Genomic DNA, 24,235 nt, shown 5'->3' on the forward strand with positions numbered 1-24,235 from the left:
ACTACTACTAGATCAACTACTACCACTACTACTACTACTACTACTACTACTACTACTATTACTACTACTACTATTAGATCTACTACTACTACTAGATCTACTACTACTATTATTACTACTACTAGTTCTACTACTACTACTACTACTACTACTACTACTACTACTACTACTACTACTACTACTACTACTACTACTACTACTACTATTATATATACTACTACTACTACTTCTACTACTACTACTACTATTACTACTACTGAATCTACTACTACTACTAGATCAACTACTACCACTACTACTACTACTACTACTACTACTACTACTACTACTACTACTACTACTACTACTACTACTACTACCACTACTACTACTACTACTACTACTATTACTACTACTACTATTAGATCTACTACTACTACTAGATATACTACTACTAGTATTACTACTACTACTACTACTACTAGATCTACTACTACTACTACTATTACTACAACTAGATCTACTACTATTACCACTATTAGATCTACTACTACTACTACTACTAGTACTTCTACTACTACTAGAAATACTACTACTACTACTACTACTACTACGACTATTATATCTACTAATACTAATACTTCTACTTCTACTAGATCTACTACTACTACTAATATTACTAGATATACTACTACTAGATCTACTGCTACTAGATCTACTACTACTACTACTACTAGATCTACTACTACTACAACTACTACTACTACTACTACTACTACTACTACTACTACATCTACTACTACTACATCTACTACTGCTATTACTAATACTACTTATAGATCTACTACTACTACTACGACTACTAGATCTACTACTAATACTACTAGATCTTCTACTTCTACTACTACTAGATATCCTACTACTACTACTACTATTATATCTACTACTACTACTACTACTACTAGATAAAATACTAATAGTAGATATACTAATACTACTACTAGATCTACTACTACTATTACTACTACTAATATTATTACTACTACCAGATATACTACTACTACTACTACTACTAGATCTACTACTACTACAACTACTACTACTACTACTACAACTAGATCTACTACTACTACTACTACTACTACTACTACTACTACTACTACTACTACTATTAATTAATTAATTAAATATATTAATTAATTAATTAGTACTACTACTACTACTACTACTACATCTACATATACTACTATTACTACTACTGGATATACCACTACTACTACTACTACTACTACTACTACTACTATTACTACTACTAGATATAGATATACTACTACTACTACTACTACTACTAGATCTACTACTACTAGGGTTGGGCAGTATGCAGATTTTCATACCGTCATACCGTTTCTGTACCATACTGGGGTATAAGGTATTACCGGAAGTGCACACAAGGGGCGCTATTTCAATATACAGTGCATTCGGAAAGTATTTAGACCCCTTGACTTTTTCACATTTTGTTGCGTTAAAGCCTTATTCTAAAATTGATTAAATAGTTTTTTGTAAATGTATTACAAATAAAAAACTGAAATATCACATTTACCTAGATCTACTACTAATACTACTAGATCTACTACTACTACTACTACTACTATATATACTACTAATACTACTAGTAGATCTACTACTACTACTACTAGTAGATCTACTACTACTACTACTATATCTACTACTACTACAATATCTACTTCTACTACTAGTATATCTACTATATCTACTATTACTACATCTACTACTACTACTACTACTACTATTAGATTTACTACTACTACTTCTACTTCTACTAGATCTACTACCACTATTACTAGATATACTACTACGAGATCTACTGCTACTAAATCTACTACTACTACTACTACTACTACTAGATCTACTACTACTACTACTACTACTACTACTACTAGATCTACTACTACATCTACTCCTACTGTTACTACTTCTAGATCTACTTCTACTACTACTAGATCTACTACTACTACTACTAGATCTACTACCACTCATACTGCATCTACTACTACTACTACTACTACTACTAGCTCTACTACTACTACTACTACTACTAGATCTACTACTACATCTACTCCTACTGTTACTACTTCTAGATCTACTTCTAATACTACTAGATCTACTACTACTACTACTACTACTATATATACTACTAATACTACTAGTAGATCTACTACTACTACTACTAGTATATCTACTACTACTACTACTATATCTACTACTACTACAAGATCTACTTCTACTACTAGTATATCTACTATATCTACATCTACTACTACTACTACTACTACTACTACTACTACTATTAGATTTACTACTACTACTTCTACTTCTACTAGATCTACCACCACTATTACTAGATATACTACTACGAGATCTACTGCTACTAAATCTACTACTACTACTAGATCTACTACTACTACTACTACTACTACTACTACTACTACTACTACTAGATCTACTACTACATCTACTCCTACTGTTACTACTTCTAGATCTACTTCTACTACTACTAGATCTACTACTACTACTACTACTAGATCTACTACCACTACTACTGCATCTACTACTACTACTACTACTAGATCTACTACTACTACTACTACTACTACTAGATCTACTACTACATCTACTCCTACTGTTACTACTTCTAGATCTACTTCTACTACTACTAGATCTACTACCACTACTACTGCATCTACTACTACTACTACTACTACTACTACTACTACTACTACTAGATCTACTACTACTACTACTACTACTACTACTATTACTACTACTAGATATACTACTACTACTACTACTACTACTACTACTACTACTACTACTACTACTACTACTACTACTACTACTACTACTACTACTACTAGATCTACTACTACTAGGGTTGGGCAGTATGCAGATTTTCATACCGTCATACCATTTCTGTACCATACTGGGGTATAAGGTATTACCGGAAGTGCACACAAGGGGCGCTATTTCAATATACAGTGCATTCGGAAAGTATTTAGACCCCTTGACTTTTTTCACATTTTGTTGCGTTACAGCCTTATTCTAAAATTGATTAAATTGTTTTTTAAAAATGTATTACAAATAAAAAACTGAAATATCACATTTACCTAGATCTACTGCTAATACTACTAGATCTACTACTACTACTACTACTACTACTACTATATATACTACTAATACTACTAGTAGATCTACTACTACTACTACTACTATATCTACTACTACTACAAGATCTACTTCTACTACTAGTATATCTACTATATCTACTATTACTACATCTACTACTACTACTACTACTACTACTATTAGATTTACTACTACTACTTCTACTAGCTCTACTACCACTATTACTAGATATACTACTACGAGATCTACTGCTACTAAATCTACTACTACTACTACTACTACTACTAGATCTACTACTACTACTACTACTACTACTACTACTACTACTACTACTAGATCTACTACTACATCTACTCCTACTGTTACTACTTCTAGATCTACTTCTACTACTACTAGATCTACTACTACTACTGCTAGATCTACTACCACTACTACTGCATCTACTACTACTACTACTACTACTAGATCTACTACTACTACTACTACTACTAGATCTACTACTACATCTACTCCTACTGTTACTACTTCTAGATCTACTTCTACTACTACTAGATCTACTACCACTACTACTGCATCTACTACTACTACTACTACTACTACTACTACTACTACTACTACTAGATCTACTACTACTACTACTACTACTATTACTACTACTAGATATACTACTACTACTACTACTACTACTACTACTACTACTACTACTACTACTACTAGATCTACTACTACTAGGGTTGGGCAGTATGCAGATTTTCATACCGTCATACCGTTTCTGTACCATACTTGGGTATACGGTATTACCGGAAGTGCACACAAGGGGCGCTATTTCAATATACAGTGCATTCGGAAAGTATTCAGACCCCTTGACCTTTCCCACATTTTGTTACATTACAGCCTTATTCTAAAATGGATTAAATTGCTTTTTTTTCCCCTCATCAATCTATACACAATACCCCATAATGACAAAGCAAAATAAGGTTTTTATCAATTTTTGCAAATGTATTACAAATAAAAAACTGAAATATCACATTTACCTAAGTATCCAGACCCTTTACTCAGTACTTTGTTGAAGCACCTTTGGCAGTGATTACAGCCTTGTGTCTTCTTGGGTATGATGCTACAAGCTTGGCACACCTGTATTTGGGGAGTTTCTCCCATTCTTCTCTGCAGATCCTCTCAAGCTCTGTCAGGTTGGATGGGGATCGTTGCTGCATAGCTATTTTCAGGTCTCTCCAGAGATGTTGGATCGGGTTCAAGTCCGGGTTCTGGCTGGGCCACTCAAGGGCATTCAGAGACTTGTCCCGAAGCCACTCCTGCGTTGTCTTGGCTGAGTGCTTAGGGTCGTTGTCCTGTTGGAAGGTGAACCTTCACCCCAGTCTGAGGTCCTGAGCGCTGTGGAGCAGGTTTTCATCAAGGATCTCTCTGTACTTTGCTCCATAAATCTTTCCCTCGATCCTGACTAGTCTCCCAGTCCCTGCCACTGAAAAACATCCCCACAGCATGATGCTGCCACCACCATGCTTCACCGTAGGGATAGTGCCAGGTTTCCTCCAGACGTGACGCTTGTCATTCAGGCCAAAGAGTTCAATCTTGGTTTCATCAGACCAGAGAATCTTGTTTCTCATGGTCTGAGAGTCCTTTAGGTGCCTTTTGGCAAACTCCAAGTGGGCTGTCATGTGCTTTTTACTGAGGAGTGGCTTCCGTCTGGCCACTCTACCATAAAGGCCTGATTGGTGGAGTGCTATAGAGATGGTTGTCCTTCTGGAAGTTTCTCCCATCTCCACTTGGTCACCTCCCTGACCAAGGCCCTTCTCCCCCAATTGCTCAGTTCAGCCAGGCAGCCAGCTCTAGGAAGAGTCTTGGTGGTTCCAAGCTTCTTCCATCTAAGAATGATGGAGGCCACTGTGTTCTTGGGGACCTTCAATGCTGCAGAAATGTTTTGGTACCCTTCCCCAGATCTGTGCATCGACACAATCCTGTCTCGGAGCTCTATAGACAATTCCTTCGACCTCAAGGCTTGGTTTTTGCTCTGACATGCACTGTCAACTGTGGGACCTTACATAGACAGATGTGTGCCTTTCCAAATCATGTCCAATCAATTGAATTTACCAGAGGTGGACTCCATGTGAGATGTCAATAGGGTCAAATACAAAACTTCACCTGCACTCGACATGACTTCTCTGACCCCTCTCTCTCTGTCTCTCTCTCTGTTGTTGTCCCATAACGACCCAGCAGCCTCTGTCTACAGTGGGACCTTGTCTGACTGACCCTCAGGGGCCTGTCCTGACTAGCACACAGAGGCAGTAGAGGCAGTCCCTGTTCCAGCTTAGCCACGTGCTTGTACTGTTCTCTCTATCGCTCTCATTCTCTAGGACAGAAATAAAAGGATGGGACGCTGCCCTTATTTACTGTGGAACTCACTCTGACATTTCCTGGAACTGCAGTATTCTGTTGTGATTTGTTCCACACATTTAGGCTAGTCTATAATACTGTGCATCACAATGAGAACAGAACATCCAGTTTCTGTCTGGTTGTGGACATGGGTGAGAGACAGAAAAGATTAACATGGAGGACTCTAGATTTGTGAGTCAGAACTGGAGATAAATTCAAGATAAATCTCTCAGGTTACATCACACGCTTGCACGCACATGCACATGTACACACACAAACACACACACACACACACACACACACACACACACACACACCTCTGCCACCTCATATCATAAATGATCCAATGCACTGAGAAGAAGCCCTAGCTATATCTGATTGGCCGGGAGGATGAAATCTCAGCGGGATGGGGTGAGATGGGATCCTGTTGCTACAGCAACAGAGGTGAACCTCCCCCCACTCACCTTGCTCTCAGTTCCTCTATGAGACAGTTACCTCATAGGTGGAAAGGGCTCAGAAACATCCATCTATCACAGAGGCGATCAGTGTTTACACAGCTTCATAATGACATCACTGAGGCCTGCAGGTCCCCTGACATCTACTGTCTTTAATGTTTCCCTACTGTCAGAGGAGGCGGTCTGGGATCAGACAGAGAAAAGAGAGGAAGATTAATGACAATATGAAGTCTGTTTAATGCCTTGTGTCTATCTCAGTCTCCCACCAAATTAGTTATCTGACGGTCAGAGTTTCTCTGTGATACTGGCCTTCAGGTTTCATTACGGGACCATGTCGTCAGTTTATGATCCTAAAATAGAGAGGTCGGTTAGAATATTTTTCCCACGATCTGGACTTGATCAAACAAACACCATGTAGAAAGCTTGGTTCATGACTGGACAACTATTCTGCTTCAGTTATTTTGCATCAGCACCGTTTCCTTTAATACAGGCAGAGATGACATTCCCCATGGGACAGTGCTGCCTATTCTACTCAAAGAAAGGCCCCATTACAAAATCCTTGCAAGATGTAATCCCACCAATTAACTGTGTCATAATGGGCGGAGGACTGTTAGATCCTGAGACTGGGTCTGCTCTGCTCTCACAACATGAATAAATGACGAGAACAAGGGAATCCCTCGCCGACACAAAATAATCGCAGGCAATACACACACACGCACACGCACAGGCACGCACACACACATATTCACGCACGCACACACCTACACACACACACACACATGCCCGAAGAATAAAGGAAGCGGCTGCAGGCTACACTGGCCTACAGTCATATGAAACTGTTCATTATAAACTGGCTTTTTAACACAGCGAAATGATGGTCCTCAACCCTCATTCAACAATCACACAGTCAGCAATATGGGAATTCTCATTCAATATGGCCACAGATGAACACATTCCCAATGTTTACTTTCTCAACCAATCAACTATCTGCTCTCTTTATGTATTATCCAATGAGATTATAGCTCTCTCTGATTTGTCCAATCCACAAAGGTTGTTTAATACTCCCACCACCAGGCAAAATCATCCCAAGTGTCTGAGTATCGCCCTGAATATTCATTTGCTTTTCTTCTCTTTTCCTCAACCATATCCCTTTCTCCTCCCCAATTCATAACTCACATTACAATAGCCTCTACATTTGCAAGGTAAGGAAACAATATGCTGTAAAATAAATCCTCCATCCCAACTAGCACATTTGGTTCCTTGGAAGTTGTGGGAAGGTATGTTTTTGGTATCACATTGGTTTTGGGAACAAAGCCATATATTTTCTGACCGGTAAAACTGAACGTTTTTTCAATGTTCTGGGAACATTTATTTTTAGGTTGCAGGGCGGTTCTGAGAACGTTTCACTCTGGTTCATTTAAAGTTTTCCTGGGAGGTTTTTAGTAACACTCTGAGAACGAAAGTTATAGGTTATTTGGAGGTTTTTGAATAATTTCCTTAAAACTTTCACTGAACGTTTCAATAAGACTTTTAATAACACTGCTATCTTATTTTTGGTAAACTTTTTTGAACTCCAAGCACAGATAGGACACATGGAAATTATTTCCATAGGTATTAATCATGAAATTTCGAACCTATAATCTTCTGTTCTCTATACATTGAATTAGTTCACTGCGCCACCAGGATGGCGCTAGCATGCCATGTTTTTTTACCCATTCAAAGCTGTTCATTTTAGGCTATTCAAACAGACCCCATTTTAAAGCAAACAAGCACTCATTAAGATTAGTGGGTGCGGCCAACACACCTGAACACACTTAACAAGATATAGAGTTTTGTTGACGCTTAGAACGGAATGTATATGTTTTAAATAACATTCTTAGACTGTTCTCTGAACGGTACTAAAGTTCTGTTGTGGTTTTTATGGAACGTTTTCTTAACGTTCTCTGAACAATTTGAGAACATGACTTTAAATAGAACCATTAAATTATTACATTATAGTCATTTAGCAGACGCTCTTATCCAGAGCGACTTACAGTTAGTGAGTGGATAATTTTTTTTTCTCATGCTGGTCCCCCGTCCCAACAGAGTTGGTGCTAAACAAGTTGCCCCTAACCTATAGAAATAGGATTTGTAGAAGACGCCCATTGATGTAAATGGAGAATGACCGTTCTAGGACTTCCATTTCTATGCCCTAACCGCTGATCTCGGGTCAGGAACATTGTCACCCCCCATGGGCCGGTTTCCAAGACCGATATTAAGCATAGTCCTGGATTTAAAAAGCATTAAATTAATTTTTTTGTCCAGGACTAGGCTAATCTGACTAGGTGTAAGATCTGGTTAGGGGTGTCTTCTTACCCCAAACTATTTGACCGTAACATAGTTGCTAAGAAACACGAAGAAGAGGTGGTTGTTAGTGTCAGATATGTCAGTTGGGATTTGAACCTGAGACAGACATGGTCTGTAGGATATTTTCTGGTTGGAAAGTAGGAAATAAAATGAGTGATTGTACTTATGACAGTTTATCTATATACAATGCACAAGAAAAATGTCAATGTTTTTGTTTCTTTGTTGTTTTAATAAAGCATTAAACTTCGAGCCTGGGTGAGATGCCAGACTTCAGTTTCTTTCCTCTCACAGAGGCTGCATCCCAAATAGAACCCTATTCCTTATATAGTGCACTATTTTTAACCAGAGACCTATGGGCATTAGCGTGCATTTGGGATTCAGCCACAGCTACACATCCTAACAGTACAGAAGATGGGTTTCTAGTATCTCTATAGGAAACCGCTCAATCTGGCAACCCAGCCCCCAGGCCAGCCACTATACCCTGAAGGTTTCTGTACGTTAACAGAGATGGCAACAAGACCCACACGGCCGGCCCTATGCCCTAAATCAGGGGTGTCAAACTCATTTTAGCTCAGGGGCCACATGGAGGAAAATCTATTCCCAAGTGGGCCGGACCGGAAAAATCATGATATATATAACTTAAAAACAACAACTTCAGATTGTTTTCTTTGTTTTAATACGATCAACATACAACATAAAGCTGGAGCCTGAGGACAGTGTGTCCAAAATAGTACAAGCACAACATCACTATTAATCATAAAACACGTCAAGTTTATTTGAAAATTCTAAAGAAAAAGAACACACAAACACACAATGCCTCAGTGATTAACATAACTGTTTCACAGATCACAGAACTATATCAGGGTGTCATTTCTCAGGCAGAAATGTAGATAAAAATAATGAAATCCTGTTCCCCAAACAAGTGCAAGAACCACAGAGTCAAGAATAGGTTAAATATACAAATAAAATAAAATCAATTAAAAACAATAGCACATCAACATAAAAACATATAAACATAAATCTGAAAGCGTTGCTCAAACTCCCGTAACAGTCCAGTTATTTTATCTTTGAACCGCTTCATGTCTGCCACATGTTGGGTCGCGCACACATTTTTCAGACAGGGGAAGTGAGCTGCATCACCACCGGCAAGTTGCGTCTCCCACAATGACAGCTTCAACTTGAAAGAACGTATGCTGTTATAATACTGCGTGACAACTTTGTTGCGCCCTTGCAGCTGTTTGTTCAAGTTATTCAGGTGCTCTGTAACATCCACCATAAATGCAAGGTCCGGCATCCATTCTGCGGAATGAAATTCTAACACTGGTTTGCCCTTTTCTTCCATGAACTGTTCAATTTCTTCTCGTAAATCAAAGAAACGCCTCAGCACAGCACCTCGGCTTAACCATCTTACCTCAGTGTGGTATGGCAGGCCATAGATGTGGTCTTTCTCTCTGAGAAGGCTGTCAAACTGACGGTGATTCAGGCTTCTGGATCGGATGAAATTAACAGTTTGGATGACCACCTTCATGACGTTATCCATCTTTAATGACTTGCAACACAAAGCCTTCTGGTGCAAAATACAGTGAAAAGTCAAAAAATCACGTCCTCCATTTGCAGATTGCACTTTCTCTCTGAACTTTGTCACAACGCCTGCTTTTTTCCCGATCATTGAGGGCGCACCATCTGTAGCCAGGCTGACAGCGCGGGACCAGTCCACTCCGACCCTGTCCAGCGCGCCGACGAGTGCGGTAAAAATATCAGCTGCTGTCGTTGTATCTGTCATCGGCACCAACTCCACGAACTCCTCGGTGACGGTCAATGTGTCATCAACTCCGCGGATGAAAAAATTGCCAGTTGTGCAACATCTGTAATGTCCGTGCTTTCATCAGTTGCAACCGAAAACGCAATAAATGACTTTACTTTTTGCTTCAACTGGCTGTCCAAATCCACTGAAAGATCGGAAATCCTGTCTGCAACTGTGTTTCTTGTCAGGTTGATATTTGCAAAAGCCTGCCGCTTTTCAGGGCACACAATCTCCGCTGCCTTCATCATGCATGTTTTTACAAATTCACCCTCACTAAATGGTTTTGAAGCCACTGCGTTTTCATTAGCAATGAGGTAGCTAGCTTTCACTGCAGCGTCACTGATGTCTCGGCTGTGAGTAAACACAGACTGCTGTTTCTTCAGACCCGCCAACAGTTCATTCACCTTCTCTCATCTCCGCTGTCCTTGAAAGTTGTCATATTTGTCGGCATGAAGACTCACATAGTGGCGACGAAGGTTATATTCTTTCAGCACTGCAACATGCTCTGAACACACCAAACATACAGCTTTCCCATTCAATTCCGTGATTAAATAGGATGACCATTTTTCTTGGAACACTCTGCACTCTGCGTCCACTTTTCTCTTTTTTGACAGAGACATATTGGGGCAATGAGGGTGCCAAAGCACATAATGTTAAAAGTAGAAGCCGTAATAAATATCGCGGGCAAAACAAAGTAGCTCATTGGCTGCACGTGCTTGACCTACTTGCTCTGCCCCGGTATAAACAGTTTGCTTGCTTAACACAATTGCTATTGCGCCATCCAGTGGACGCAATTGGAACAGCAGTTTATTTTATTGAAAAATTGCAGCGCATTTTTATACTTAAAAAAAAAAAAAAAAAAAAAAACGTTTTTTTTTTTTTTTTTTTTTAATCATCTCGCGGGCCGGATTAAACCCGTTTGCGGGCCTGATCCGGCCCGCGGGCCGTACGTTTGACACCCCTGCCCTAAATAGTGCACTACTAACTTATGGGCCCTGGTCAAAAGTAGTGCACTATATATCGCTCTCAACAGAAATGTAGCAACAGTGGGTCATCCTGCCATCAGATTGCTTTTTTTTTTTTTACTGTAGAAGATCAACTGAAACTGATCAGAGGCTCTGGGGGGGAGGGAAGAAAGAGAGAGAGCAAGAGAGAAAGTATCTACAGAACACCTGATCAAACTAAAGAGAAATACATTTGTGGGGCTAGGGGCCCACCCTGATTTACCATTCAGAATGCATGGCTAATATGTCGCTTCATCCATAATAGTACATACATTAGGATTATTGGGACGGAGCCTTGGGACAGTTCAAAAAGCTGTTGAAGAGGTGGATGGGTGGACAGAGACAGGGCACAAGCAAATTCCTAACTTATCAAATACTGAAATTGTATGGAGGGGAGAGACAGGAAATAGAGAGGAGAGAGACAGGAAATAGAGAGGAGAGAGACAGGAAATATAGAGGAGAGAGACAGGAAATAGAGAGGAGAGAGACAGGAAATATAGAAGACAGAGACAGGAAATAGAGAGGAGAGAGACAGGAAATCTAGAGGAGAGAGACTGGAAATAGAGAGGAGAGCGACAGGAAATAGAGAGGAGAGAGACAGGAAATAGAGAGGAGAGAGACAGGAAATAGAGAGGAGAGAGACAGGAAATATAGAGGAGAGAGACAGGAAATATAGAGGAGAGAGACAGGAAATATAGAGGACAGAGACAGGAAATATAGTGGAGAGAGACAGGAAATATAGAGGAGAGAGACAGGAAATAGAGAGGAGAGAGACAGGAAATATAGAGGAGAGAGACAGGAAATAATGAGGAGAGAGACAGGAAATAGAGAGGAGAGAGACAGTGAAGAGGGGGCCAGGGGTTAGGGGTTAGTTTTTGGGCATTTGGAGGTGTCGGATTGGAGGTTGGGGGTGTACAGTGAGGAAACCTCTAGATAACGTAATGCTGAAGTACTGAAATTCCCACAGAAGAATGTTTTTTCTTAATGTTCTTGGAACCGTTTGAGAACATGACTTTAAATAGAACCATCAGGAAACCTGTAGGAAACATTATGCTGAAGTACTGAAATTCCCACAGAAGAACATTATTTCTTAACATTTTCTGAACTAAATGTAAGGATGTTTGAACTTTTACGAAACGTTCTGTTAAAGTAATGAAATACCAATATTTTTTTTGTTTTTTGTCAAGATCCTTAAATGTGCTGAGACTGTTCCAAAGCCAAGCAACTATCCTGCACCATTCCCATAAAGTTGTGGGAAGGTTGTATGCAAAATAACCATAGCTCTCACCAAGCTCTAAGAAACATATGGTTCTCAGAACATTATGTGCTAGCTGGGATGGCATGCACCAGAACATTATAGTAGGCTACAGATAACCTACAGTTATGTAGTGCTCTATCGAAACCCCTCCTTGACTTGAACCACAGGATCAATCCCTAAAAACCACAAGGTTATATATTACATACTGTGCTTTTAGCTTAGAGAACTGGGCAGGCTTCTAATGAAGCACACTGAGTTTAAGTGTAAGAGTGTAGTTTATGCTGTGTAAGCAAGACAGAGAGGCACATTCAGGATTCTATGTAATTGTGTACAGTTTACTTTCCACTCCACTGTTCTGCCTCAAGGCAAGAGATAACAACCATCTTTGGATATTATTCAAATCGCTGTAATATATGTACTACTTACTCAAAAAACGAATGCATGGATTTCTGTAACAAACTGGTAATATATGGATATTACTTGGCCAAATCTCTTAAAGTTTGAAGCAACCACTTATGGGAGAATTTTGGCATTAATACATTGAGAACCATGTGAATCAAATCAACATGGCTGTGTAGAAAAGCTCTCATAGGTTAGAAATCATCAATAATTAATTTAGGATGCTCCCAGATAGTCTAGCGCTGCTGTCGTTAGGGAGCAGACAGGAAACTCTCTATTTCTCTGTATCTTTGTATCTCTCTCTCTCTCTCTCTCACTGGGTCTCTCTCTTTTTCCTCCCTCCCTGTTCCCTCCCTCTGTGTATCTTTCTCTATCTCTCTCTGTCTCTCCGTCTTCCTCCTTCTCTCTCTCTTCCTCCCTCTCTCCCACTCTTTCTCTCTCTCTCTTTCTCTCTCTCTCTCACTCTGTTAGGTCCAATAGGGATGCTCATTCTGCTGCAGAGGAGAAAAATGAAACCGGGCAATTAGCCAACAGCAAAATGATCAGACCCCTCTGTACCTTTCTGAAGGAACTAAGGCTATGGGGACCAGCACTGCTCACTGCTGCTAGGCTATATATTATCTCCTGTCGAAACATGTACACTGACAGGCAGCATACAGTCAGTTAATTGTTATGGGTCAGAGAGTCCCAATAGGAGTAGTTTAGGACAACGATGAGGTCATCAGGCATGTTTACAGTTGAAGTCAGAAGTTTACATACACCTTAGCTAAATACATTTAAACTCAGTTTTTCACAATTCCTGACATTTAATCCTAGTAAAAAGTCCCTGTCTTAGGTCAGTTAGGATCACCACTTTATTTTAAGAATGTGAAATGTCAGAATAATAGTAAAGAGAATGATTTATTTCAGCTTTTATTTCTTTCATCACATTCCCATTGGGTCAGAAGTTTACATACACTCAATTAGTATTTGGTAGCATTGCCTTTAAATTGTTTAACTTGAGTCGAAACATTTCAGGTAGCCTTCCACAAGCTTCCCACAATAAGTTGGGTGAATTTTGGCCCATTCCTCCTGACAGAGCTGGTGTAACTGAGTCAGGTTTGTAGGCCTCCTTGCTCGCACATGCTTTTTCAGTTCTGCCCACAAATGTTCTAAACGATCGAGGTCAGGGCTTTGTGATGGCCACTTCAATACCTTGACTTTGTTGTCCTTAAGCCATTTTTTCCACAACTTTGGAAGTATGCTTGGGGTCATTGTCCATTTGGAAGAACCATTTGCGACCAAGCTTTAACTTCCTGACTGATGTCTTGAGATGTTGCTTCAATATATCCACATAATTTTCCTTCCTCATGATGCCATCTATTTTGTGAAGTGCACCAGTCCCTCCTGCAGCAAAGCACCCCCACAGCATGATGTTGCCACCCCCGTGCTTCACGGTTGGGATGGTGTTATTTGGCTTGCAAGCGGACCCCTTTTTCCTCCAAACATAACAATGGTCATTATGGCCAAACAGTTCTATTTTTGTTTCATCAGACCAGAGGACATTTCTCCAAAAAGTATGATCTTTGTCCCCATATGCAGTTGCAAACCGTAGTCAGGCTTTTTTATGGCGGTTTTGGAGCAGTGGCTTCTTCCTTGCTGAGCGGCCTTTCAGGTTATGTCGATATAGGACTGGTTATACTGTGGATATAGATACTTTTGTACCTGTTTCCTCCAGCATTTTCACAAGGTCCTTTGCTGTTGTTCTGGGATTGATTTGCACTTTTCGCACCAAAGTACGTTCATCTCTAGGAGACAGAACGCGTCTCCTTCCTGAGCGGTATGACGGCTGCGTGGTCCCATGGTGTTTATACTTGCATACTATTGTTTGTACAGATGAACGTGGTACCTTCAGGCGTTTGGAAATTGTTCCCAAGATGAACCAGACTTGTGGAGGTCTACAAAACATTTTCTGAGGTCTTGGCTGATTTCTTTATATTTTCCCATGATGTCAAGCAAAGAGGCACTGAGTTTGAAGGTAGGCCTTGAAATACATCCACAGGTACACCTCCAATTGACTCAAATGATGTCAATTAGCCTATCAGAAGCTTCTAAAGCCAATACATCATTTTCTGGAATTTTCCAAGCTGTTTAAAGGCACAGTCAATTTAGTGTATGTAAAATTCTGACCCACTGGAATTGTGATACAGTGAATTATAAGTGAAATAATCTGTCTGTAAACAATTGTTGGAAAAATTACTTGTGTCATGCACAAGGTAGATGTCCTAACCGACTTGCCAAAACTATAGTTTGTTAACAAGACATTTGTGGAGTGGTTGAAAAACGAGTTTTAATGACTTCAACCTAAGTGTATGTTAACTTCTGACTTCAACTGTATATGTTAACCCCCTTCCTTAATCTTACACATAAGCTACTACCTGAGTTGATCTATTCTATGTAATGTATTGATGATATAATAACATTTTGTCATGAATGTACTGTACATATCTGTCAATGGATAGATAGCTTATTTTGCAACGTGATGTTATGATAAATTGGACCCAGACCAGGCCCCACTGTACCATAGAACAAAGTACAAACAGTCCGAGACTCTGCAGTCCAGTCAATGGAATGAATGTGTCGAAGTTGGTATCAGACAGTTTTGTATTTATTTAATTGATCGCCTAAACAGAATGTTTAGCTTAAAATGTTGATGAAGTAATATTTCTTCACATTTGTGGCGCAGCAATGTGCACAAGGCAAGGCGATAGGCCTACGTGTGAATGTTCCAAAATGCACACTGCACATATAAGCAGTTTCATGGACAGAGATGGAAATATCGGTTAGAAATTTAGAAAGAGGGAACATCTAAAGATGCAACAACTATCATGGGCTGCTAGACAATGAAAGAAAGTTAAAAGAAAACCAATAGAACAGGACAACGCATACTGTAAAACTTTAATTAAATGCTGAGTCTCAAATAGCCTCCTGTCCCTTTTAATAGCTGGACAATGGCCACACATTTCAGCAATTAAACGCCTGTTTCCAATAAACGCTGGGTATTACATTTACATTGACATTTTATAAATGAATTGTTTACGAGGTGACCATGAATTACCATTAATTGTTTACAAGGTTTAATGATTGATTTGTTACATTAAATAATTCAGTAATGACTCGAAAAAAATATGGAAATCATCTTTTTTTTTTACCGCCAGTTAGAAACTGATAGCCATTGGCTGCTAACAGCTGAGAACTGCTAGCTAACTGGCAAGCACAAAAACAGTCAACAACTTCGGGAGTACAGACCCCCAGAAATTGGCAGATCGTGTGGTGAAATCTAGTGGTGAAAGTAATAACTGCCGAAATGCACAGTCAAAGAGGAGAATAATTATTCTGTTAAGGAAAAGTTAGTTTTTTAGACAAAAGAAACGTGACACGGTGTGTAAATGATAACACATTAGTGCCGGAAATGAAGAAATTGATTAAAATGCTGGAAGTAAATGATGGAATTAAACAATTTACTATGCAAATTAGCAAAAGCTGTGTGCATTAAGGAAATAGACACCTTGCTCAAATAGAAGCCTGTCTCTAATAAGCGCCTGTTGTGTTCAGCGATTTAAGCAAATAAACACCCAGGATATTAATTGAAGTTTAACAGTATGATGAAGTCTTTATAAAATAATTGCCTCCAGGTTTCTATGGTAGGATTTTGGCTATAGGCTACTTTGAAGCAAGGCAACACATGCCTCATAATATTAAGTAAAACATCCAGGTTTCAAACAATTAAGGAACAGAAAAAATATAGCAATGCTAATGATAGACCTAACCGTCTTCTGATAGATGGAAAGGCTTTCCCAAAAACCTTCTCAATTAAATGTTAACTAGCTACAAAGTAGCCTATGCTATGATATCATGATTATTGCATAAATCCAGTGGCCATTTGTTTTGCAAACTCCATCTCATATGCTAAAGAAACACTTCTAACCAAACAGCAGCGCTAGGTGCCTGTGCACTTAATTTAAAGGTTAACTACACTTAAATATCTAAAAGTGGTCTCCTGAGGTGGTTTAAGCATTGTTATGGAATCATTTGTTTTTGTTTTTCTATTTAAAAAGTATTGGGGATTTATTATTCTCCTAAATTGATGGGATGACTAACTTAGAAAGAATGCATTCTTGACTGGGCTAATGTAGGTTGTGACACCTGGCAAGGCTGTGATTGATGTGAAGAGCTGTTTTAGGGGTTTTAATAAGATAAGGATTGTGTCTTCAAATGCTAGACTATAATAGTTATTTGTGATCTGTGAGCCTTCCTTTGACGTAGGAATGATGTCTAAGGGAGCTGGCTCTTCTCACTATGATAGGTTGTTATGATAATCTTGTGCCTGGCTGAAGTGTGCAACAAATGGCGCCGAGGGGATGAGACCAACCCCTGAATCAATGGATTGGCTGAGAAAGTTTAAGCCACGCTCAAGTCTCTACTCTAATTGGCCAGCAGAGAAGTGGGAAATTCCCTCTGTCAGAGTATTTGGGTATTGTTTCTGAAACAATGTGTTAGTTGTCTGGGGTGTTCTGCGAGACATCTCAGAGAGCCCGTATATACGGAACATCATATTTACCATTGAAGGTTTTTGCATTAATTAAAATAACTAGTATATCTTAGAAGTCGTGTTGACCTCTTTTGTTCCTGATACCAGATTTGAATTGACGCAATTTCTAACAAAAGTGTGACTTTGAGGCGAAACCACCCCGCCCAAAAAGGGAAAATCTGAAACCTGCACATTTCTGACTCAGTTGACAGCCTCAGTTATCTGTTTCAATAGTAGGCCTACTATTAGCCTACTTGCACAGTACAGCTTGGGTTGGCCTGACTTTGAGAGACCAATATGGGAATTATAATTGTATGACATTCAGAATGTATGTCACTGTTTTGTTATAGAATTTTTCACAAAGGGCTGCCTTTCCTTCGTGGTGTGGGACGTTTTGGAAAAATGTTGTATACCCACTTCTCCAGACACCACTGCTCCGAAGCTTGTGTTTACCACAGACCTTATTTTCGGCGTTTATCAACAAACAAAAAACTATAATTTCCCCATAGGCTTGAGCCATGGCGGTGTGAGTGCATATCCCGCAGTGAGTTGCCTATAAAAAGACACAATTACTATTGCTCTCTTTAGCAGCGACGGAAAGCTCAGGTTATAGTTTGGAGGGTGCAAATTGGGTATGTGACACTGCCACCTGCCGGTTGTAGGATGTAATGTATTTATTTTCAGGATGTGCGAAATTAATTTCGTTGGCTTGTTATAAACACAACCAGACATCGGACAGCTAATGAGAATTGAGATGGCAATATCATTATAATTTTACTCCAAGACAGTCCATTTGTCAGAAGAAATAAACGTCTTAGCTAGACATTTGGAAATCCAGCGTAAAACCACTCAACAGCGACGACAGGGCGCAGCCATTTTTGAATGTACCAACTAAATCGTGAAAAAGTGGAGAATAAAACTGATATATTTCTATCTGTTCGTTTTCATTTACAGAAGTTGTCAATTGTATTGTAAAACAATAAATATAATTAATCAATGCATAATAAATGGTTGTGCTTATAACCAATCCGGCGCGAAAGCAGAATGTTTTTGAATTGCCAAAACATTTCACCCTTTGTTCTCGCAATAGTACAGTCAGGGGGCAACATGGCGCTTGGCAGGATCGGCGGCTGCATCCGAATACTGCTTCATGATGTTCCCTCAAAAGGATTACTTCGTGGCTGCATACAATCGGACTGTATGGTATGCAGAGTAGGAGGTATATGAATAACTTATTTTATGGTTATGGTGCAGTACCTGAGCCACGAGCACTTGCTTGTCGACAAACCACCACACTAGGAATATGTCTTAATCAATGTCACTGTTGTTGTGACAGCGGCTGTGCTCTGTCCTTGTCCTGTTATCATATTTAGCCTGGAACTACTTCAAATGTCTAGACGAATTTGTAATGCATGCACTCAATTTCCGCAAGTTGTTCAGCTACATGGGCAAGTACAGTAGCACAGTACTCCTGTCAGAGACGGTAGAGAAAGTCTAGTCTAATATAATCTCTGCTCCTGTTGCTAAATTCATTTCAGCAAAAAGGCATCTATTGTCAGAGGATGTTGTCAAACTACAAGAATTTCAGCAGCGGAAACTGGCAGTGGCTCATCAAGTGTCCGGATCAAAAAGTAGGCTACTGTACTGATTCAAGTTTTAATGTCACGTGCACAAGTACAGTGAAACGCTTTATTGCAAGCTCCAAACACAACAATGCAGCAATCAATATCAATGCAGCACTAAACATAACATAACATAAGGTAGAACAAAAACACACTATAAGTAGAAATAAGAAGAACACGAGAAAGTAAGAAGCTATATACAGGGTCAGTTCCAATACCATATTTACAATGTGCAGGGATACTGGAGTGATAGAGGTAGAATGTATAGCCTAGGCATAAGGTGACTAGGCATTAGGATATATGATAAACAGCTTGTCGGTTATAAGAAATGATAGCGGATACATTTTGTGAAAATAAAGTAAAGACAAACGCCAAAATAATCACAAAATAGCAAAGTTGGGTCGGAGCTCGCAAAACTGCAGCCATACATTACTGCGCCATCATTGATTCTGATATATATACAGCACCAGTCAAAAGTTTGGACACACCTACTCATTCAAGGGTTTAATTAAATTTTTACTATTTTCTACATTGTAGAATAATAGTGAAGACATCAAAACTATGAAATAACACATATATGGAATCATGTAGTAACCAAAAAAAGTGTTAAACAAATCACAATATATTTTATATTTGAGATTCTTCAAATAGCCACCCTTTGCCTTGACGACAGCTTTGCACACGCTTGACATTCTCTCAACCAGCTTCATGAGGTAGTCACCTGGAATGTATTTCAATTAACAGGTGTGCCTTCTTAAAAGTTAATTTGTGGAATTTCTTTCCTTCTTAATGCATTTGAGCCAATCAGTTGTGTTGTGACAAGGTAGGGGGGTATACAGAAGATAGCCCTATTTGGTAAAAGACTAAGTCCATATTATGGCAAGAACAGTTCAAATAAGCAAAGGGAAACGACAGTCCATCATTACTTTAAGACATGAAGGTCAGTCAATACGGAACATTTCAAGAACTTTGAACGTTTCTTCAAGTGCAGTCGCAAAAACCATCAAACGCTATGATGAAACTGGCTCTCATGAGGACTGCCACAGGAATGGAAGACCCAGAGTTACCTCTGCTGCAGAGGATAAGTTCACTAGAGTTACCAGCCTCAGAAAGTGCAGCCCAAATAAATGCTTCAGAGTTCAAGTCACAGACACAGCTCAACATCAACTGTTCAGAGGGGACTGTGTGAATCAGGCTTTATGGTCGAATTGCTGCAAAGAAACCACTACTAAAGGACACCAATAAGAATAAGAGACCTGCTTGGGCCAATAAACACGAGCAGTGGAAAAGACCGGTGGAAATGTGTCCTTTGGTCTGGAGTCCAAATTTGAGATTTTTGGTTCCAACCGCCGTGTCGTTGTGAGATATGGTGTGGGTGAACGGATGATCTCTGCATGTGTAGTTCCCACCGTAAAGCATGGAGGAGGAGGTGTTATGGTGTGGGGGTGCTTTGCTGGTGACACTGTCTGTGATTTATTTAGAATTCAAGGCACACTTAACCAGCATGGCTACCACAGCATTCTGCAGAGATGCGCCATCCCATCTGGTTTGGGCTTAGTGGGACTATCATTTGTTTTTCAACAGGACAATGACCCAACACACCTCTAGGCTGTGTAAGGGCTATTTTACCAAGAAGGAGAGTGATGAAGTGCTGCATCAGATGACCTGGCCTCCACAATCCACCAACCTCAACCCAATTGAGATGGTTTGGGATGAGTCGGACGGCAAAGTGAAGGAAAAGCAGCGAACAAGTGCTCAGCATATGTGGGAACTCCTTCAAGACTGTTGGAAACGCATTCCAGGTGAAGCTGGTTGAGAGAATGCCAAGAGTTTGCAAAGCTGTCATCAAGGCAAAGGGTGGTTATTTGAAGAATCACTTTTTTGGTTACTACATGATTCCATATGTACAATGTAAAAAATAGTAAAAATAAAGAAAAACCCTTAAATGAGTAGGTGTTCTAAAACTTTTGACCGGTAGTGTATGTAAATTTGATATTTCAGTTTTTTATTTTTAATACATTTGCAAACATTTCTAAAAACCTGTTTTTGCTTTGTCATTATGGAGTATTGTGTGTAGATTGATGAGGGCAAAAAACGATTTAATCCATTTTAGAATAAGGCTGTAACGTAAGAAAATGTGGATAAAGTCAAGGGATCTGAATACTTTCCGTGTGTGTATGTCCTACTGTACCTCAACTACTACTTCTGAAGTTGACAGACCATTTTCTACTCTGCAGGTCATTATTTTGAGGTATTCAATCGGAAGCTAAAGAAGAACGAGCTCATATTGAAGGATGAGCTGAAGCTGCTTCTACACTTATGCCAATCTGCAGAGGACATGGTCACAGCCAGAGGCGCCATCTATAGGTATGGGTCACACAGAAAAATACTAGTTTCTCACTAATGCATTGTGGGCACTGGCCAGATGATTTAGTATTTCATACGTGACATATTCATTGGTGTCAAACTCTATTCTGAGTATCCTGACAATTAGCTGTCAAAACAGACCTGAAGATCAAGTCTACTTATCAGCTGTGTTACGGACAGATAAAACATTAGTCTGAAATAGTTTCATGCAATCTTGTAGTTTGACTAATGTTGGCGTTCTTACTTAGTGATGGTTCTGTGTTATTTGCGTGTATGTTTGTGTGTTCTGCATGTTCGTTTCACTGTCCAGGTACCACGAAGAGAACAGTAACGTATCATTTGGAGAGTTTAAGTTTGGTCCTCTGTTCATGAGGCTGTGCTATGAGCTGGGGCTGGAGGAGATGGCTGCTGCCACACTGACAGACAAGGTAACAATATTTATATGCAGGACTACAATAATCAGGGAACAGTCATAATCAACATCTCTGAATGAAATAAGTGCTGTCATAGTAACCCTCTAGTCCTCTTGACTAGGGCATTGATTGACATTTACACATACTGTAGTTGGTGAAGTTGTAAATATACTATTATTTATCTATTTTCTCTAACAGGACATGAGAGGATTCTTCTCGGACTCAACCTCCTTCAATATTGCCATAGACATGTTGTTTATGAAAGGATTATATGAGAGTAGGCGGCATCCTTTTAATATTATAAGGCATTAAACTATAAAAGGTACATTTATAGATGACTGATCTCTGTCATCACTAAACAATGTCTATAATACCAGGTTCTCTGGATGTACTTAGAGACATGAAGAACCAAGGTGTGCCATTCAACAAGGACACGTTCACATTAGCAACTGGTACCTGCTATAAACTGGTGAGGATTTGTCCACCTTGCAGACATTGTATTGGTCCACCCTATAGACAGTCGATTTAATGCCCTGTTTCCTGTTTACCAGAACACCCCGGAGTCCTATAGAATCTGTACTGCCCTGATAGAGGAGGGACAGACCAAAGGACACATTATGCCCAGACATGCCTACTTCTTCACTGTGGCTCTAGCACTTAGACAGGTTGGTCATTCATCCTCTTTCACTTTCTCATGCTCTTTCTCTCTCTGGCATACAAATGTGTTTAAATATATGTTATTCTCCTTCCAGAATGATGTTGAAAAGGCACAATCCATGTTCGGTCAGATTATGAGTACTGACAGCAGAATATGTCAAAATCTCAAAGTGAGTTCTAATATTCACTGTCTTTACAATAATATTCACTGTCTTTACAATAACTTTGTAACTGTGTCGAGCTGTCAGTCAGGGAGCAGGCTATTTGATTATGTTTTTGGTGTTTCAGGTGCTGATACTGGCTATGTCAGGAGCTGTGAAAGAATCACTCTCTGTCCTGACCTTAGCTTTGGGATCCAGCAGCCCTGCATTTATAAAGAAGCCTGAATTCGCACAGGAAGTGGTAAGAAAAACAAACTACAAACGGATGTTAAATGTCTGATGCATAACCTCTGTGTAATTATCTCTGAGTCATCCAGTAACAAATATAATTCAAATAAAATGTTATTTGCCACATGCGCAGAATAAAACAGGTGTAGACCTTACCGTGAAATGCTTACTTACAAGCCCTTAACCAACATTGCAGTTGAAGAAATAGAGTTAAGAAAATATTTACTAAATAAACTAAAGTAAAAAATTAAATAAAAAGTAATACAATAAAATTACATAACAATAACGAGGCTATATACAGGGGGTACCAGTACCGAGTCAATGTGCGGGTGTACAGGTTAGTCGAGGTAATTTGTACATGTAGGTAGGGGGGGGGGGGGTCATTGTAAATAGTCCGGGTGGCCATTTGATTAATTGTTCAGCATTCTTATAGCTTGGGGGTTGTTGCCTACCCATACCACCTGGGGGCGTGATAATTCATCAATAAATCTGTGTGTGCGTGGTCTCTTTCTCAGGTGGACCTGGTGCGTCTGCGGAGCGAGGACAGTCCTCTGATGGCGAGCGTGGAGCAGGCAGTGTCCCGCCTCCAGCAGGCGGGTCAGGTGACCCAACGGAACCTGGACGAGATGTTGTGTCACACCCCCACGGGGAAGAGGAGGATGCCCATGGGGATAATGGAGGAGAGACGGATCAGCCGGAGGACTCTGAGGCCTCTGCAGTCCACTCTGTTGTCAGAGTGAATGGGACTAGGTGTATCTCTTAGCGTGTTTGAGGGGATCAAGGTGAGGCGCAGAATTGTGAATCTTGATCAGGTAATGAGTAGGTTTTTGGGAGGGGATTTGCAGATCAGTGATTCTAGTTGTACCAGTCCCTGTCACAGCCATGGGAGTCTGCTCTCACACCACCCAAACAGGACTGAACAGAAACAGTCTCTGAGATGCACTCTCTCTCCCTACACCCAGACCTGGACTTTATAGCGACCTATAGTGTACCAGTCAGTGTAATCTACCTCTCAACCAGAGGCCCTTATGTATTCCTCCTTTTTGGGCTTATTCTTCACCCCTTCACCCAAAAATATGCGATGGTACAAGTATACTAGTTGGTTCGATGTCTGGGGAGCCCCTTCAGAGCATTACAGACTTTTAACTGCTGACTGTGAAAAGGTTTGTTGAATCCAAGGGACACCAATGTGTGCAAAAGAAGAATGTAAAGGTGTATGTGAGACAGATGTGTATAAACATGTCATTATTTGTGATTTATAGTGTAATACATATTGAATGATATAAAAGCTGTGTTGTAAGTCTTTTTAGCAACTTTTTCATTCCAGTGACCAGGACTCTTTATTATTTTATTGTTGAATAGAGTCCTTCTTTACAT

General features: G+C 39.8%; 1 protein-coding gene across 1 annotated transcript; it reads left to right on the plus strand.

Annotated features, from left to right (window-relative positions):
- The first annotated feature begins 18,509 nt into the window (after positions 1-18,509).
- LOC311127721 (pentatricopeptide repeat-containing protein 2, mitochondrial-like) lies at positions 18,510-24,162 on the plus strand. The gene is made up of 10 exons (XM_084159587.1): positions 18,510-18,629; positions 18,949-19,041; positions 21,270-21,399; positions 21,710-21,827; positions 22,011-22,089; positions 22,190-22,281; positions 22,364-22,477; positions 22,565-22,639; positions 22,758-22,871; positions 23,374-24,162. Exons 1-10 carry the CDS (start codon positions 18,518-18,520, stop codon positions 23,596-23,598), a joined length of 1,152 nt encoding a protein of 383 aa, XP_084015713.1. The 5' UTR covers positions 18,510-18,517; the 3' UTR covers positions 23,599-24,162.
- The last annotated feature ends 73 nt before the right edge of the window (positions 24,163-24,235 follow it).

This window comes from Coregonus lavaretus (assembly GCF_964263955.1).
Source record: "Coregonus lavaretus genome assembly, chromosome: 4".
NCBI classification, from domain to species: domain Eukaryota; kingdom Metazoa; phylum Chordata; class Actinopteri; order Salmoniformes; family Salmonidae; genus Coregonus; species Coregonus lavaretus.

What these genes read in the sequence shown, in the direction of transcription:
- LOC311127721 (XM_084159587.1), top strand. Translation starts at nt 18,518, where the DNA reads ATGGCGCTTGGCAGGATCGGCGGCTGCATCCGAATACTGCTTCATGAT. An exon ending in CTGCCACACTGACAGACAAG is followed by an intron (nt 21,828 to 22,010) that starts GTAACAATATTT and finishes TTTCTCTAACAG; the next exon opens with GACATGAGAGGATTCTTCTC. An exon ending in CTGAATTCGCACAGGAAGTG is followed by an intron (nt 22,872 to 23,373) that starts GTAAGAAAAACA and finishes TCTCTTTCTCAG; the next exon opens with GTGGACCTGGTGCGTCTGCG.